This window comes from Chlorocebus sabaeus, chromosome 29 (genome assembly GCF_047675955.1).
Source record: "Chlorocebus sabaeus isolate Y175 chromosome 29, mChlSab1.0.hap1, whole genome shotgun sequence".
Lineage (NCBI taxonomy): Eukaryota > Metazoa > Chordata > Mammalia > Primates > Cercopithecidae > Chlorocebus > Chlorocebus sabaeus.
The window spans coordinates 11,818,578-11,837,564 of record NC_132932.1 but is presented as its reverse complement, the minus strand read 5'-3'; the positions used below and the strand labels follow the sequence as shown (position 1 = coordinate 11,837,564).

At 37.2% G+C, this 18,987-nt stretch overlaps 1 protein-coding gene across 6 annotated transcripts in view; it reads left to right on the top strand.

Moving 5' to 3' along the window:
- Positions 1–18,597, top strand: part of MCTP2 (multiple C2 and transmembrane domain containing 2) — a 257,893-nt gene extending 239,296 nt beyond the window's left edge. For all 6 annotated transcript variants that reach the window (XM_007990508.3, XM_007990506.3, XM_007990502.3 and 3 more), the window contains 3 exons: positions 7,874–7,983; positions 14,180–14,277; positions 16,444–18,597. In XM_007990508.3, the coding sequence (XP_007988699.1) occupies positions 7,874–7,983; positions 14,180–14,277; positions 16,444–16,512 (277 nt within the window). In that variant the 3' untranslated portion in view covers positions 16,513–18,597. The remainder of the gene's footprint in view (positions 1–7,873; positions 7,984–14,179; positions 14,278–16,443) is intronic.
- The last annotated feature ends 390 nt before the right edge of the window (positions 18,598–18,987 follow it).

Here is an 18,987-nt window from a genome sequence, read left to right as displayed (position 1 = left end):
CAAGCTTCTTCAACTTCGGATTTTCTATGGAAGATGTTCTATGATACATGGGGAAAGAGTCTAGTAAGGTTTTAAGTGTTAGGGGTATTGCTACTCAGTGTCTTAGAATTAAATCCTCAACATTATAAACAGGAATATTCAGCTAGATTACATGAGTAACATGGGCTTATTTACATTTTTTTAAAAGTGCCTACTACAGAAGCAGTGAAGACGGGATCGTAAGCCACTTTTCTGAGTTCAAATCCCAGTTTCGTCACTGGAAGTGAATGATCTTAGGCAACTTATTTAACTTTTAGGACTCAGGGTCCTCATCTGTAGGATGGGAATAACAATAATGAGTTTTGCTTCATAAAGTTTAAATGAATTAGTACATATAAAGAGTTTAGACCAGTGGATGACAGGTAGTAATCACATAAAAATATTAACTGTTGTATTATTTTTTGACCACTGTCTTGACTTTCTTCCTCTGTGTCTTAAATAAACCCAGTGAATGTCCCCTGCCCTCCTTCTAAACCATTTTAATACAGAAGTTGTACTTCCGAGGTGCCAAATTTTTGAGAAATCTAAACTTGTGGGTTGCTGAGGGGAAAATGCATTAGTCAACTGACCTGACTCTTAGAAGGCAAATCTGACAGGCTATGTGGGAGAGTGTGTGTGTCTCCCAACCCCATTTCTAGAAAGCACGTGACACACCATACACTTGTACACACACAACTGTTGGGATCTTTATTAGGACTGCATTAATTGGGAAAGAATTGATATCCAGATACATGTTTAAGTTTTCTAATATATGAGCTTGTTATATTCCAGTGTAATATCTCTTTAGATTGTCTTTAATTTATCTCATTATTATTTTAGAGTTTTCTGTATAGAAGTCTGACATTTTTTTGTGAAATATATTCCTGAGTACTTGATAGTGTGGTGTTAGTTTAAATGGCATCTTTTTTCACATTTCATTTTCTACCTGTTACTCACATATAGACATGAAATTAATTTTTCTGCTTTGTTTCTAATAGCCATGGTAAACTTAGTTATCTTATTTGTATGTGAAGATTATTATTCTGGATTTTTTTCTTAGATAAATGTATCATGTAAGAATAATTTTTTCTTCATTTTTCCAGCCCTTACACATTTCATTTTCTTGACTTGCTGTACTGGCTATTAGCTGTCATACAATGTGGATTAGAATTGGTATTTTGAGGCATTCTTTTCTCTTGGGATCTCAGAAAGAAAGCTTTCAACATTTCACGCTCAAGAATGATGTTTGCTGTAGGTTATTGTAAATATGCTTTATCAGATAAAGGAAGTTCCCTTTTTATTCCTAGTTTGCTATAAGTTTTTATTTTGAACATGAGTTGAGCTTTCCCTAACATTTGCCTGCATTCATTGAAATGATGTTATTTTTCTGCTTTATTTTGCTTTATGTGGTGAATTATTTTGATTGGTTTTCAAATGGTAAACTGATCTTACATTCTTGAAATAAACCCAACATTGCTGTTCTATAGTCCCTTTATATCTGGCTGGATTTTATTTACTTGTTTTTGCTTGGGATTTTCGAAGTTATGATCATCAGTGAGATTGACTTATTTTCTGTTCTTGAAATTTTCTTGTGGCTAGGTTATTCTAAACTCATAATACAAGGTCAGGTAGGTTCTCTGTCTTTTTTTCTGGAAGAGTTTATGGGAGTATGATATTACTTCCTTTAAGATTTATAGAATTAGCTGCTGAAGCATCCAGGCCTAAAGTTTTCCTTTGGAGATGATTTTGGATGAAATATTCTGGAGATATATATATATATAGTCAGCCATTCTATTATTTCTCATCTCTGTTTCTGTAAATTGTAATTTTCAAAGAGTTTGTCCCTTTCATATAAATTTTCTACTTGTTGATTTAAAGTTGTTTATAACATCCTCTTATTTAATGTCAGTAAGATCTGTTGCATTGTCTACTCTTCTATGCTTGATATTGTTTTTTATCTTCTTTCTTCTTGACGGGGATTTATCAATTATGTTAGTCTTTAGAAATAAGCATCATTTGCCTTTACTAATCTTCTCTATTTCCTGCTTGTTTTTTCATTAATTACTACTCTTATATTTTTCTAACTCTTTAAGATGGATAATTAGATCACTTATTTTCAATCTTTCTTCTTTCTTAACATAAACATTTAAGGCTCTACAATTTCCTGTAAACACAACTCTAGCTCCATGCCAAACATTCTGGCATGTAATATTCTCATTATCATTCAAATTTAGTTACAGCTATTTTCTGATTTCTCTTTTGATTTCTTCCTTGGCTAAGATATGTATTACTAAATTCCCAAGTATATGGAGTTTTTCTAGGCATCTTTTCATTTCTGGTTTCTAGCTTAATTGCTTTATGGTTAGAAAATATTGATCCAGCAACGGACTACTTTTGTCAATTTTCCATGTGAGCTTGAAAAGTAGATCATTGGATGCATTGGTCTCTCTATATATTCATTAGATTAAATTTGCTCATCATATTCAAGCCATATTCAATCAGTATTTGTACTGATTTTTGTTTTTGTTTGGCTTGTTCTATCAATTACTTAGATGTGTTAAAACTTTTCACTATTGTTGTACATTTGTCTAATCCCCCCTTGAATTTTGTCATTTTTTGCTTTCTATATTTTGAAGCTATGTTATTTGGTTTGTAGATGTTAAAATTATTATATTATCTTGCTTGATTGGAGCATTAATATGAAGCAACCTATTTCTTGCTAATACAGTTTTTTCCTAAATATCTTGTTGACCAATATTGGTATGGCTATACAGTAATCCCCTATTATCCATGGGGGATATGTTCTCAGACCCCCAGTGGGTGTCTGAAATCATGGATAGTACTGATCTCTGTATATACTAGGCTTTTCTTATACGTGCATGACCTATGATAAAGTTTACTTTATAAATTAGGCACAGTAATGGATTAACAATAATAATGAAATAGAACAATTATGGTAAGATAATGTAATACAGGTTATGTGAATGTGGTGTTCCCTTCTCTTTTAAGATATCTTATTGTATGTAATATTTTGGAACTCCAACTAACTGAAACCACAGAAAACCAAACTGCAGATAAGGGGTGACTGCTGTCTCACCTTTTTTGTCTCCTTTTCTGTACTTTTCTTTCAACCTGTCTTTTTGTTTCAAATGTTTCTCTTGTATCTCACTATCACTATCATTTCACTGTAGCACGTAATCCCTGCAAAATTAATGACATTTGCAATTGAATTTAGATTTAAATCTGTAATTTATTAATAGTAGTGTTTACTTGTTTGTTCTGTGTCTTTTTATTTCTTCTATATCTTTCCTCCACTTGCTAGGAATTGAAATAGTCTTGCTATTCTTTTAGTTGTCATCTTAGAGTTAACAGCTTTATTTGCCACAGTCCAATATTGTCACTTTTAATGCCTTCCCAGTCAGTGCAGGAACCTTCTTAATCTATGTTCCACATCTCTTTGATATCTGCCATCTTTTTCTTCTTTGGATGCCTTCTGAATACTTTCTTTGGAAAATCTTGGACTGTATTAGTTCTCTGCAGTTTAAAGTCCTGTCCAATTCATTCACTGGGTTTTTAACTTCAATTATTGTAGTTTTCATTTTTCAAAATTCTATTTGCTTTATCAATTTTTCTTCTTTTTCATTTTCTTTTGGATTATATCTTCAAGTGTCTCTTACATGATTTTAAACATATTAAACATTATGATTTAATATATTGGATTAGATTTCAAAATCTGAAATCTTTCAGATTTTGTTGGCTCTTACTCATGGTGTCATGTGTCCTTTTGTGGTTTGGATTTTTAAGTATACACTTATATTCCTTGGACTGTCATGTGGAGAGTACTCAAACATCATAGTTGATGATGTATTTCCTTGGAGAGGAGTACTGTTTAAGTCACCTTGGGATACTGCCAATCCCAGGACCTACCAATCTAGGTCCTTCCTTAAATTCTTTTGCTTGAGGCTTTTCAAACAACACTGGTAGCATCAACTCAGATGATAAATCTCTCCACTTAGCACCAAGGTCATGATTTATGTCCACTCATGTATGGTACAATATGTCCCTCCTTCCTTATTCTTACCCTGAATATGTAAGCTTTATGCGATGGTCTCATATTAAAATCTCCCCATGGGGAGTTCCTAGGCTTCCTTTTCTGCCCCCAACCTCCCATCGTACCATGCAGACAACAGAAAGAAGCTCAAAATCCCAATATTTGGCAGAAAATATTAGAGTGAAAATTGACATTGGAGCTTAGTTCCCTCCAAGAGTTCTTCCAATTTATTTTATTTTTATACTCTATTTCTATTTTCATGTCAACCTAGTAATGGCTTTTTTTTTTCTGTTGATTAGTATTTTACTTTCTCTTCAAAGTGGAATGGTATTGCTAGAAAAGGAATGATAAAGTTTATTCATGTTTGTAGCTATTATTTTCAAAACTCTACCTGATATCAATAACTTTCTTTCCGCATTTGTGTGTTTTGTGCAATAACAACGAGAAAAATGAGGGTAGCTAACACTTATTAAATAATGACTATGTGCCATATATTTTTATAAATAATTTATATGTATAAAATTATGGAATCCCCTCAGCAGCTCTATAAAGTAGATGCAGTTATTATTCCCATTTTACAGATGGGAAAACAAAAGCACAGAGAGGTGGAGTAAATTACTGAAGGCCACACAGCTAACAAAAGTTGCACAGGAATTGTTTTTACATTATAGGCTACAAAGTAATTTTCCGGGGTAAAAAAAAGAGTGGGTTTTGTTGCCACCTAGCTATGGATTTATGTCCAGGATCTGTCATCCACTGTGTCTCCACTTTAAAAAAGTTTGAAAGGGGACAAATTTATTTTTCCTTATTTTAGTTATTTGTTGTACCTGATACAGTTGTTACTTACTTTTATTATAAATATATCAATTATAAAAATAATCAAATACAACCAATGAAATATAAAGTCTTTTCTTATTTTATATATGTACGTTATTTCTACAATTTAGTTTTTTACTGTATGTAGCTTTGAGCCCACAGGGTGGGGGTAGCGTGAGTGTTTTTAGTGTATTCTCATCTTTTTTTTAAGCTGCATAGTATTGCAGAGTATAAATCTCATTAATTTTTCTTCATTTCGAGATTTTCCAATATTTATTTTACTGAGTTCACTTAAATACTACCAACCAGCCTGGAGAAGACATTTATGTACTGCCCCTGTGCCCTCGGGCAAGGAAAGCTGCAAGTTAAATTTCTTGCCATGCTGCACTGGATCCGTTGTGGAGTTCAGATAGCATTTCAACACATATTGTAAAATTGCCCTCCAAAAAGTTCTAATACAAGTTCTACGCTGGAGTAGAGAAGTCGGGAATGGACCTATACAAATGTAGAAATTCAGAATAACAGAGATCGCATAATAAAGAAGGGGGAAATATAGTGATTGATCAGTTGGTGGAGTCACATCACTGGATCGGGGAGGGCTTTGGTAAGCCTGGCCAAATCTAGACATTGACAAGGAAAAACTGATATATTTGTTCATGGGAAAATTTATAATTTTTATGTTAATTATAAACAAAATAAAGCAGCAAACTGAAAAAATGTTATATATAACAAACATGACAGATGTCTGAGTTTTCTACTATCCAAACTGATACTGGAAATCACTGAGGAAAAAGTTAAGCAAAACAGCTCAGGAGAAAACTAGCAAACAGCAAATAGTAACCCTTTTTTTTTTTTTTTTTTTTTTTTTTTTGGAGTTTTTACAATGTGCCAGACACTGAGCTAACTATTCTGCAAGTTCTTTTTAATTGTAGCAGAATCTATGATAGAGGTATTATTATTCCAGTTTTACAGACTGGAAATTATAGTTCAGACTGATTCAATTTCTGGGAGTTACTTAACTTGAGCTAAAGCTTGAACTTGAACCCAAGTCAGTTTTTGCTTATAAATCAATTTTCTGAAGCACTTTCCTAAATAATAGCCCCAGGCCAAAAAAAAAAAAAAGATTAGAAATCATAGAGAAACAAGTTAAAATGACCAATAGGCATATTAAATGGTATTCAAATTTGTTTATAATTTAAAGAATTGAAAAATTAAAGACATATATATATATAATATTTTACATCATACTAGGCAAAGATTAAAAACAGTAACACTCAGTCTTTTGTTTGTTTTTGAGAGGGAGTCTTGCTTTGTTGCCCAGGCTGGAGTGCAATGATGTAATCTCGGTTCACTGCAACCTCCACTTCCCGGGTTCAAGTGATTCTTCTGCCTCAGCCTCTCAAGTAGCTGAGATTATAAGGCACACCACCACGCCCAGCTAATTTTTATATTTGAGATGAAATTTCACCATGTTGACCAGGCTGGCCTTGAACTCCTGACCTGAAGTGATCTGCCCACTTCGTCCTCCCATAGTGCTAGGATTACAGACATGAGCCACCACATCTAGCCTCAGTCTTAACCAGAGGATGAGATTACTGTAGTTCTCCTATACTGTTGATAGAATTGTGATTATTTGGACAAGTTAGACAATCTCTGTCAGCCTTAATTTGCTCATCTATAAAATGGGGCAGAATTATTGAGAACATTATACTCTAAATATGTGAACAATGTTAGCACAATGCCTGGCATATAGAAAATGCTTAGTAACTTTGTGCTGTTCCCTCTAAAATCCACCTCCATTCTCACCCGCCTCCCATAAAAAACATTTTACCATTCTGTATTCCTAGCACAAGGCAAAGAGGCTCTACGCTTAAATCTGTATGTGAAGATGAAGACTATTAAGAAGAAATACTCTAGGTACCTCAGTAGGGCTTTCGATCTCTAGGAATGCACGTGAACATCTACAATATATCCAAGTCCATGTCCCATCTTCTAGATCTCCATTTCCATGCCAGTCAATCAGGCAATAGATACGACAAAAGGAGCCAGGAGCTCTGTGAAATTAATACATAGTGTAATCACCTACATTATCTATTAATGGTGGTGTGATGACTTATAGTCAAATGCTTCCCCATTTATTTCAAGGCACTGTTAGATTTCTGATGTAAACAAGTCTGGAAATTTTAAATATAAGTTATTAGTAAACACAAAACACCAATGGCATGTGATAATATCCTCCCCATGGGGCACAGTGGCTCACACCTATAATCCCAGCACTTTGGGAAGTCAAGGCAGGAGGATTGCTTGACCCCAGGAGTTTGAGACTAGCCTGGGGTGACATAGGGAAGCCAGAGCTCTACAAAAATTTTCAAAATTAAAATTAGCTGACTGTGGTGTCTCTTGCCTGTAGTCCCAGCTACTAAGGAGGCTAAAGCAGGAGGATCATTTGAGGCTGGGAGGTCGAGTCTGCAGTGAGCTATGACTGCATTATTGCACTACAGCCTGGATAATAGAGCAAGATCCTGTCTCAAAAAAGACAGAAAAAAAAAGAAAAAGAAAAAAAAATCCTCTCTTTTCTGGTAAAGGAAAGGTTACCATAATTACTAGCAATCATGTGTTTATTAAGAGACAGTTGTTGACTTAGAAGTGACCTAACCCTTAGTTTTGAAGATCTCCATGCAGAGCCATCCTGGCAACATTGCAGTTTTTAATCACTTTTGAGAGCCAAAGGTCTTCTCAGGAACTAAAGGTTCCAGGGAGGTAACGTCACCAATATTCTGACAAATTAAATAGCAATTGGTTTGTGACTGTCTCTTTAAGAATGTCTTTCTGGTATCCAATCATTTTGGCAGACTCTCATCTCGAGGTTTATAACAGAATTTTTCCAATAGACTTCTATAACTATGAACATGAAATAAACATGACAAGTTGACTCAGTGGCAGTTGGTGAACATCAGAGGAAATCATATTTATGTGGTTTGTCTACAGCACATTTAACTGGACGGTCCCCTTCCTTTCATCTCTGGCCTGTTTGATTCTGGCAGCAGCCACCATCATTTTGTATTTCATTCCACTGCGGTACATCATTTTAATCTGGGGTAAGTTTGGCATGGTCCTTTTGCTAGCAATCAATTCCAGGTAAGAACCAATTACTCATTTTTAAAGTACGACTATTAACTTTAAGTGTGCTCTTGTTGGCAATTAAACATGAGATTAAGGAAAGCATTTAGGGAACAAAAACTACCAGGACCTCCCTGAAAAGGCCAGTTGCTTGAATGATCAGCGTAGATATTTATAGGCCTCTTGCATAATTGCAATCAAATAAAAATGTGATTGTACATGCCATTTCCCTTTGGGCTTTCCTAATCATAAATCCTCTTGAATAATATATTGCTGTACTCAGGTAACTTTAAGGAAACACTGTTCAAATAGCGAGCAAACACCTGCATCATGCCCTTTATATTATATAAAAGTGGATCTGGCCACTACCAGGTTGCTTCTGACACTTCATCTCTCTTGGAGGAAAAAATTCACCTAACCCCATTCTTAAATCCAGAAGCAGGGAGAGGGAGGGGAGGGGGCATTCTGTGAATACCTAACCAGTGCCTGAACAGAGAGGAAGTTATTATTTACCAGGGGAAATGGTGTGCCTATATAAAGTTCAGCTGCTTTAAAAAGAAAGTAGAAACAAAACTGGCAAACTGGAAATAAATGTCATGACTTGATTTAATACTCAAACTAGCGACTGGACAAAATGCAAGCAGCTTGGTGAATATTTATTTCTGTTCCTGGGTGGGCTCTGAGTTGATATAAGGAGAGGGAATTGCAATAACTTAACTGTTGGAGAAGCAGTTAGCCCTTCTCCGTAAAGGGTCTGCCAATCCTGGTTTTCCATGACTTAGCTATGACTGCCACTGAGTTCTCAATGGTCATCGCTTCCAGGGATCTTCAGATGTTAAGATGTTTGGGGAAATCACAAAGAGAAGAGACTGTGTTGAGATGCATTCATTCTCAAGCAAAAGCTGAGAGCCTGCAAATGCTGGATGAAAGCTACAACCTTTCTAAAAACCATTAAATATAGATTTTTTCAAAGACCACCCAACAAAGGTAGAATCCTACTGTCAAGAAAAGCCAGACTTGGGCAATAGGAAAAAAGTCATGGAAAAAATAGAACAGCTCATACAGTTACAGAAGTAGAATGATTTAGGGATTTTGAGAGAGTATAATCCAATTATTCTCTAAACTGTTCAGGGATCTATTTTAATACTTGATGATCCTGATTTTTGGAGGAAAGTCTAATCTGTGCTTAGTTCTTGTTGGTATTTTTTGTTTACTTGGCAACAGTAATAGCAAATTGATCCCTAAGAAAGAACATAGAGCTCCTCAGGGCCACTGATTAAGAAGTCATATTCTGCAAAAAAAAAAAAAAAAAAAATTAAAAAAGTATTTTCCTGAATAATTTATATACTGAATGTTATTCACATCAACTGGGTATCTTATTTTTCAATTATGTTTTCATGAGTACTACTATCTTATTTACTGATAACATTTAGAACATAGATCTTAAGATTGTTGTCTGACCCTATCCAGAATGTGATTAAAAATTGCAATCATTTGGCTAGTGGTTTGTTCACTTTTAAGTTCATGTAAGTTGAGTGCCATGGTCAGCTGTTAAACACTGCTGCTTCTTGATTTCCTCCTCATCCTGGTGCTTGCTTGTTCTGTTTCTATGCATCTTTCCTTCCACAAAGAAGACTAATACTGGCTGGATACAGTGGCTCATGCCTGTAATCCCAGCACTTTGGGAGGCAGAAGCGGGCGGTTCACCTGAGGTCAGGAGTTTGAGACCAGCCTAGCCAATATGGTGAAACCCTGTTTCATAAGCCAGGGTGATGGCAGGCACCTGTAATCCCAGTTACCCACCTGGGAGGCTGAGGCATGAGAATCGCTTGAACCTGGGAGGCGGAGGTTGCAGGGAACTGAGATCAAGCCACTGCACTCCAGCCTGGGCAACAGAGCAAGCCTCCATCTCCAAAAACAAACAAACAAACAAACAAACAAACAAAACCGAATACTGTATTTTCTCATTTGATCATCAGTTTTGAGATTCCAGTCCCTCTTTCTTTATACCCAAATCACTTTGACTTCTGATCTTATCCTCCAAGATCTTGGCAGCTTTCCAACAACTTTCTGCATCTACTTAGTGAAATATTGCTTTATTTTTCATTTTACGGATAAAGTTATTAAATGGTATGGAGTTTATTATGCTCTCTTGGGCCGATAGTAACCCTCTGAGCTTTGTACTCTATGTCTGGTTCTTCAGTTTTACATTTTAAACAGGAGCTCATAGTTTTATTGATGAGCTTACCATAGTGAATGTAGTCACAAGCCTTGACAATTACCACGTGATCTATTGCCTCTTCTCATTACGTAAAAACTGCTATGCCATCCTAGAATATATTCTGAAATTCTGTTAGGATTTATCCTAAGACAAATTAGTTCCTAGCTAGCATAGGCCAGGACATTGTTTTGCAGATTTCTTACATGACTGCATCATTTGAAGCAATTTTTTTCTCACAAAGGAGATAAATGTGTATGTCTTAAAGTTTTAGTGGTTTTTCTAACTTTAAGGATCAGAAGACTTTCTAAGTTACTTATTCGTTTTTTATTGAGTGCTAAAATGGTGAATATACTTAAATGTTTTGTTCTATGTTTTGAATTTTTTGAAAAAATTTAACTGTATATGCTAGATTTCCATATTCTATATCCTCAAGTCATATTTTTGTATAAGTATTAGAATCATTTCACATAAGCACATAAAAACAGTCTAATTTCATATTAGCTATGGGGAATATTTTTGGCCACACCAAAATTATTTTGATAAGTGAGATATTTTATTTCCTCTTTAGCCCTATAATTCTTAGTGTAGCCACATTTATGTAATAGACCTTTAATGAGTACTTAAATATTTTTCTGAATGAATGAGCCTGCAAGCTTAATACCTGTGCTCTATATAGATGACATTTTGTTAGGCCCATGACCTCGCTTGTGTAGGAGTGTGATTTTTGAAAATTAAGTGAGAAGTAGATTTTAAGGATATCTGAAGTTTTCTTTAGCAAACATTATCTACTACATTTTAGTCACTTACATGAAGTATGTATTTCCAGAAGGCAGAGTATTTCTTAGGATTAGATCCCATGTGGGTTTCCTTTTGAGAGATTTCCCATATTCCTTCTATTCGTAGAGGTTTTAATTATACTTTTTCAGTTCTAGTTGAAACCACTTCTGTTTTTTCAGGTAGATATTAATTCTCTAAGCTAAATTTTTAGTTTTTTGCAAGAAGGACCTATTCCTTGTTTAAGTTTGTATCTTCATTTGATAGGACAATATCTCTACATGGAAGACACTCAGAATTTGATAAATGAACAGGCAAGGAACCCCTGCCTCACCCCAACCAATGTATTACAGTTGGAGCTACCTGCTGGTCACTCATGTAACTATCTGAAAAATGGTGTTATAATTGTGTTTCAAGTGGTTATTCTCAAGTGGGCAAATGTGCAAAGCAGCCATGCAATTTTTCATCTCTTCTGATTTTCTCCAAGTGATATATTTTTTTTAACTGTAGGGCTCATTCCACCCCACTGATCAATTCAATCTATGATCCGGGACCAATACATAGATAGCATCTTTCCCAACAAAATGTTTTTCTTCAGTATTTTATCCCACTTGTTTTTTTTTCTATTTTCTTTTCTTTTTTTCTTCTTTTTTCTTTTTTTTTGCTAAAAGTAACTTTACAACAGATATACTCTCCATCTGTACCATTTAGGTTAAAAAAAAATCTAAGGTATGTTTAGCATGCCAATAGATGAAGCCACAATTTCTAAATGTGTCTATGTCATCATAGCTGACTTTAATAGTATTAAAGGCTCTTTTCCATCCTCACTTCCTTTGTCTCCTTAGCTTGTTTGCATCTACAGTAATGATGGTAGCCCTCTGCATTGTTGTAGAATTTCAGATTACAGTATCATTTTGCCTGTACTGCCCAACGTGATTCTCCCATCTACCCAAGAAACTCTATAAGGAGGTCTTTATTATTCAAATGTTAATGTAAGAAATGTGAGGTACAGGAAGGTGATTTTTCTAAAATTACACAGCTAATACATGATGAAGCCAAAACTGGGGCCCAGGTATTCCTACATCATAACCTTTGTTTTCTTGTTCCTTAAAGAATGACCAAGGTGGCCGCGTGTGGTGGCTCATGCCTGTAATCCCAGCACTTTGGGAGGCTGAGGTGGGTGGATCACCTAAGGTCAGGGGTTCAAGACCAGCCTGATCAACATGGCGAAACCCCGTCTCTTAAAACAAAAAAATAACCAAGGAATCTATGATTTCCTGTTGACAGTCTCACACAGTTGTTAATAGGGCAGAATTATTGGAACATTTGATCCTGGACACCTTCATAAATAAGGTGTGCCTTTAAAACATGCAGTCTGAGTGCCCTATAATTTGTATTCTGGTTTTTTTCGAACATAGATAGTCTCAGTGCATTGTGGAACACTTTTGCCCTTATTGGTGCATTTGAGCTACTGTGCAGGTTTATAATCTTCTCAGTGACTAAGAATGCAGTGTTTTGATCAGCTGTGATATTATCCCTGCCTTGCTGTTCATTGTAAAGACTCCAGATGCGCACACCATATATAATTAACAATAGAAGATATATCTGTTCTCAATACGTCTTTGTCTCCCTTCATCATTTTGCCTTGTCTGTTTTCTTTTGCCAAAAAGCCCATGCGACAATTAAATGTCTTTAGAATAACACAGTGAGAGTATTTTAATGTAAAGGAACACTGGGGGAAATTTTAGCTAGAAACATGAAGCTTGCTGTGGGGGTAGAGGGAAAAAAGGCAGAGTGCAGCTTTGACTTGAGGGAAAGGGGATCGTTTGCTAGGAATCTTCACCAGCCCAACCGCCAAGCCACCATTTACTTGGGCACAATGGCTGGCTCCCATTTGCAAAGCAGATGTAAATCTGACCCTCCAAAGAAATGACTGGAGGTTGGCATTGTGTCAGGTATAATGCCATGCAGGAAGCCTAGTCCTCAGATGAAAGCAAAATAATATTTAATGAACAACAACAAAAAAAAATCAAACCCTTTGTGTGTTGGGGACTAGTGAACAGTTAAATGTTACCTTGACTTCTGAGTAGGAGCCATTCAGAGTACAACGAAGCTAAGAATTCATTCAGCATCATTGGGACTGACAGCCCTTCAGATATGATCCTTGTTAAACAAGCACCCTGTGGCAAAACTTCAGAAGGCCACCTAGTCTTTCTGCTTCTAAAACTCAACATGAAAAGCAGGTTGACATTTGGTGAAAAGACTACAGCTTATGAGCTCCGGATATAGTCAAAGCAGCTCCAAAGAGCAGAGTAGAAGACAAAACGTGGTTGAGAGGAACTCCCCTCTAAAGAGTTAGCCAGGGGCAGAGCGTGTCCTGGATATGCGGGGGAGCCCAAGGTGCAGCCACCACAGAAGGACAGTCTATAGGATGTTGACGTCTTAAACGTTGAACCTGTTTCTAATCATCATTGTCCTTGTCCTAAATTAGCATGTTCTCCATTGCCCAGAAAGACCCACGCGCTGACGTTGTGATCCATAAATTAAGTTAGCATCCATAGTAAGATAATTTTCCAATAATAACTTTTCACAGTTTCCTGCAACATCAAAGTACAATCAACATGTCAGGTTCTGTTCTGCTGTGAGAGGAGAGAAACCTGTGAAAATGAGTTGGAGGTGGGGAAAGACGGATGACTGCAGTTTTCTCTGTAACAACAAAAAAACATCTCCCGCCCTCTGCCTCCCACTGCTATGTTTGGTTCAGAGCCTCCAAGCAGGGACTTGTTTGGGCTAATGAAGGCCTTTTCCCATCTGGGACATTTGTTTTCATAGCAGAGGAGGCTGTTAATCAGCGTATTCCAAAAGAGCCAACGTGCTCCCCAGTTTGAGCGTGTGTTTCTGTCGCCCTGCTGCTGGGATTGTAATGGGATTTTCACAGCTGAAGAAGGCAGAGCCCCTCTTCACCAGCCCCTGCTTCCTGCCTTCAGGAAAAGGCATTTGTGAATGATTCCACATGACAGCAACATGTGCATGACTTGAGGTCTGGTAATTGTTTTCACACTAATTTTTACTTGTGAATATCCCCTCTCCCCCAGTCAGGCAAGTTTTTGAAGATAGATGCTAGATAGATAGATGATCGATTGATTGATAAAGAGATCTCCTGTGTTTCTATTTTTCAGGCATAAATAAATTTACTAAGAAGCTTCGAAATCCCTATTCCATCGACAATAATGAGCTACTAGACTTCCTCTCTAGGGTGCCATCTGATGTTCAAAAGGTAGGTAATGAATGGTCACCACCAACAGTGGCCCCGACCTGAAATCTGGCCAGCCCTGGAGCCAGAGGAGCACAAGGCTTCACTTGTGTGAGTAATTGAGATAAGGAACCAGAAAATCCTTAAAGAGGCCTGGCTTGCAGGGAAGTGGCAGAAAAACCGTTGTCCAAAGCATGAGGTGATTGGGGGAAATTGTTTTGAAAAAGAGCTACTTAAGAATGATCTGAAACTCACACTGTGTAGCTACTGTGCACTGACGCTTGTCCCCTTTCGATTGCTTGCCTCCCTAAAGAGGATAAAATGGGCTCAGTGAGTAGAATTGCATGAGATCCAAAGCCGGGGAGTGTTGCATATTTTCTTCTTCTTCTGGGTGGTAAGCATTTTAGGGGAAGCAGGGGACAAGAGGATTATTCTTTTTATTCTGATTTGCCCTGATATATCTCCTAGGCCTCCCTTCTATCCCCTTCCCTCTGAAGACTTAGGGATGCTGAGGGTGCAGCCCCCATTTCCTCTAATACACAAAGAGGCAGAGGCAGTGTGAAATCATGTGAGATCAATCAGAAGTATTATTCACAGATAATGGTCACTTAGTCCAGCAGCGTCCTGTTTCTGTGGATACACAGAGATTAACGAAGGCAACAATACTAGAAAGTCATGTAGAGTAGCTCGATCCTGGCCCCTGTGGATCAGCCTGCTATAAATCCAGAGGAAGGAGGGCAGGCGGCAATTTCTCTAATGGAGAATAGAGATCACTGAATAGGTAGATGGGGAGACCATGGCGTGAAATATCATCAAGATGATCAAAGACACAATCCTTTAATATCTTAGAGAATCCCAAATCAAATATCGATTTTCATATTTGAGTCACTGTAGCATAATTGGTTCCCTGGCAGCTAAGGGGGGATTGCAAAGATCTGGGGCGGATAGGCCTTAGAGTTTCTTCCCCCTTCATTCCCAGTTCTAGAAATTAAAATGGACTCTGTGATGCTATCTTTCTTTAAACTTCATTTTATAATTAGCTGTGAAAACACATTCTATAAAAATGAATTTACTCTTTAACATTTGTATTACTTAATTAAAAAGTAATAACTGGGCCCCTGTTTGTTTTGCATTGAAGATTGACAGGTATGTCATCCTCTGCTCCCTTAGGGCACTTTCGCAAAACGCCATAAGGAATGGGGTGTTTTCTTCATTTATCTGCCTCTGACAAAGTACAGCCTGACTTCTGTGATCAGGCACAATGTCCTTGGGGAATTCGGCACAAATGCTAAAAATAGGGAGCACATGTGGTCTGTAATACAATATTTTAAATAAAGCCATTCCACCAGCAGCCTATCAAAGCCCATACACTAAAGCAATACGTTTGCAGTGTACTATCTCTTGGGTCGCAGTGTGAGTTCATGCTGTATCCTTGAAGAATAGAAATTTCCATCGAGCCCCCAAGGATTCTCTGTGCACAGTCCAGGCACTAGCCCTCAAAGTGGCCATTCCAGTTGCAGTTGGCATGAACACAGAGAGATGCAACAAAAGAGCATTCCAGGAAGATATACAGTATGCGAGTAAGATCCTCCCTGTATCGCCAAGGGCGTTTTCTAATAACACAGTGACAGTTTGCCACTGGGGACTCCTGAGTACTCATATTTATCACAGATGTTTTAGCCATTACATTGCAAATGAAATTAATTTCTAAGAGAAATCTATGTAAAAATCTGGGGTATGAATTTCAGCATTTTTTCCTCTCAGGCAAAGTAAATGTATATAATTTTCTGAGATGTTTTCCCCAAGATTTCAGATATTTTTAAATGAATAATCCTAAGTTGCTGTATCATATACTAAGATAAACATTCCCAAGAGGCAGTTATTAAGCTTACTTAGGGTTGAAAACTGGCACACACAAAACGAACATCATCTTGCAGTGCCCAGAGAAGGTAGAAACCCACGCATCTCATTAGAAAAATCTGCTTTTAATATTTTGGTTTCAAGAAATGATGCATGACTTCTCAAATCCTTCCTGCAATTAATCCCTCCATGTTCCTGTGTTTAGAAAATGATTCATTACCTTTGAACCTTCCTTCCTTTGCCTTAGGTTGTCCTTGGGGAGCCATTAGCACACACTGTGGTGAGCTAGGGTTACCTAACCGCCAGCATCACGGCTGTTTGTTTTCACAGGTGCAGTACGCGGAGTTGAAACTCTGCAGCGGCCACAGCCCCCTGCGGAAGAAGCGCAGCGCTCTCTAGGTCACACACTGACTTTGGACAGCAGCACCCAATATTGTGTTTGGTTGATTAGACCAACGTTATGGCTGTTTCAGTGGTACCCAAGGTGTCCTTCTGAAATGCATGCTCTGTGGCACCCTCTGTATTCTTCCTCCTCCTTCATGTGCACAGACATACATGCATGTGCACACACCCCCATGCATGGGTGTCCTAGTTGCATAGAGGGTCAGCCCAGCAAAAAGCAACAATCCTGAGACTGGGAAAGACTAACATCCATCCTGAAATAGGAGACAAAAAGGCTGCAGCCATGGGTCTGAACACCACCTTCCTTGAGAACAGCCAGGAGCCCACTTGGATTCAAGAGTGACTTTGAACTTGTTTTCACACCTCCAACAGACTCTCATTAAGATTCAGTTATTTCCACTCCCCATTCCCACACTCCTTTCAGATTATTGTTCATGTGCGTAAGTCTCTTCTCCGAGTTAACAAGTCTTCGGTAGCCATCATCTGTCCAAATACGGTATATTATTGAAAGACATTTTTAATAATTACCAGAATTAGTTCGAACCTTTAGGGATCTTTCAGCCATGATTATTAAGGATATGTATGTGAATTTTTGGGAAACCTCTGAGTGCTGGATGGTCAACCTGCAGCGTGGTCCATTGCTGGCCATGGATGCCCCAGGAAGGTCCCTAGAGATCACTCACTTGAAAAATGAGGCTTCCATGAAAGTATTTGGTTCCTTTCTGCTGCCACTTCTTCTGACTTTACTTTTTGCATATTTTCAAAATATCATAAAATGTCAACATACAATTTCAGAAAGGCAGGTGGGGGTAGGGGAGAAATGAATGAATGAATTCTCTAGGTATTTAGAAAGATAAGGAACTGAAGACCAAGAGACTAATAAGGCTGCTTACCTAATTATTATAATCATTTCATTTGCCTGAATGTTTTAAGCAGAAAGTAGAAATACTTCAGCTGCCCAAATGTATCTTTTGTTCCTCTTAGAAGTAAAATAAGCTACAAACAATAAAAATTTATTTCAGAACCCCATTTCTAGAAAATACCACCCCAGAGTCCTCCTTTGACAGCATCTGTTTCTGCAGACCTCATCATTCCACAGTATTTCCCTGCCATGTAAAAATCCTGACTTTGTGCATATATAAAATGTATGCAATTAACTCTGTTTAAATGATATTTAAGTTTTAAAGACTGTATTTTGTTGACACATACTTTGTGCAGTTTTTATATATGTATGTATTATAAAGAAAAGTTAAGGTAAAAAGATCTCATTTCATAGTGAGTTCCCTATTTTATTTTTTTTTGTCTCTGGGTTGTAATTTAATCATCTTCAAACAAAATGTTTACGAAAAATGCCAAAGATTCTAAATCTTATCATCCAGTGTCTGTTTTTCTTCATGTTGTATCTCACTGGGTTGCTTTCTGGCTGAGCCAGATTTCTGCATGATTTGATTTACTTCAAGTTAATGAAGCTGGCTGGAAAAGAGCCTTGCAGAAATTATAAAAGCTCCAGTAAATCTCGTAGTTGTACATACAATAGATACCCAAGAACCTCTTGTCAAACCAGTTACTCAATCTTCTGTGTCAACAATGCCTCATTGTCTTGCTTCTAACTATCATCTAGTTTATCACTGTCTGTCATTTTGTAACGACCTAAGTCAGACATTTTTAAACAGACATGTGAGATCTGATCAGTCATTTGAATGAAAACTTTCAGCAGCAAAATAACAACCCCTTATTTATTTAAAAGTGGAACCAATACTTTATTGTTGTTCTTTTGCTATAGAATTTCAAAATGAAATTATTTGCCCGACAAGAAGGCATCATTAGTTAGACTTCTTTCCTCTGTAGCCCGACTGAAATTCTCAGTGTTAAGTTTAGGACCCAAACACCAGCTGGGATGTAAGAGCAGGACCGAATCAACCTTGAATAAACTGTATATAGAAAACAATTGTTAGTTAATTAAGTAGACATTGGATGTTAAAAAGGAATGTTAGTTGTAAGTGACATGTTAAGATTTATACAAATTGTCAAAAACTTTTAGGAAAGATTCCAGAATGCTTTCAATAAAATTTATGGATTATAGATTCACAGTATGATAATTAAGTAGGGATGCTGAAGTCTTGCCAAGTTTTCCTGGTTCTTTTCTCAAACTTTATCCTCCCATTTCTAGTCCTGTCTCTCAATCTAATAGGCATCTACACCTCAGCAGGTCAGAAACTAAACATCATCTGTCTCTCCCTGTCTTCAGAACCCCGACCCTCATAATCTCCTTCCAGCTTCTTTGTTTCCCTTACTGGCACTGGCATTTTCTGGGCTCAGAATTTCTCGGTCATCCTCTTTTTCGTTCCTCGTGCTGTTGTCCTCGTCTCCCAACCCAGAAAGCCTAGTAAGTCCAGTGTCAATGCGTTAACCACTTCTGTTCTGATTGCCACTACCCAAGTGGAGGCCTTCATAACCTCTCAGATGTCACGG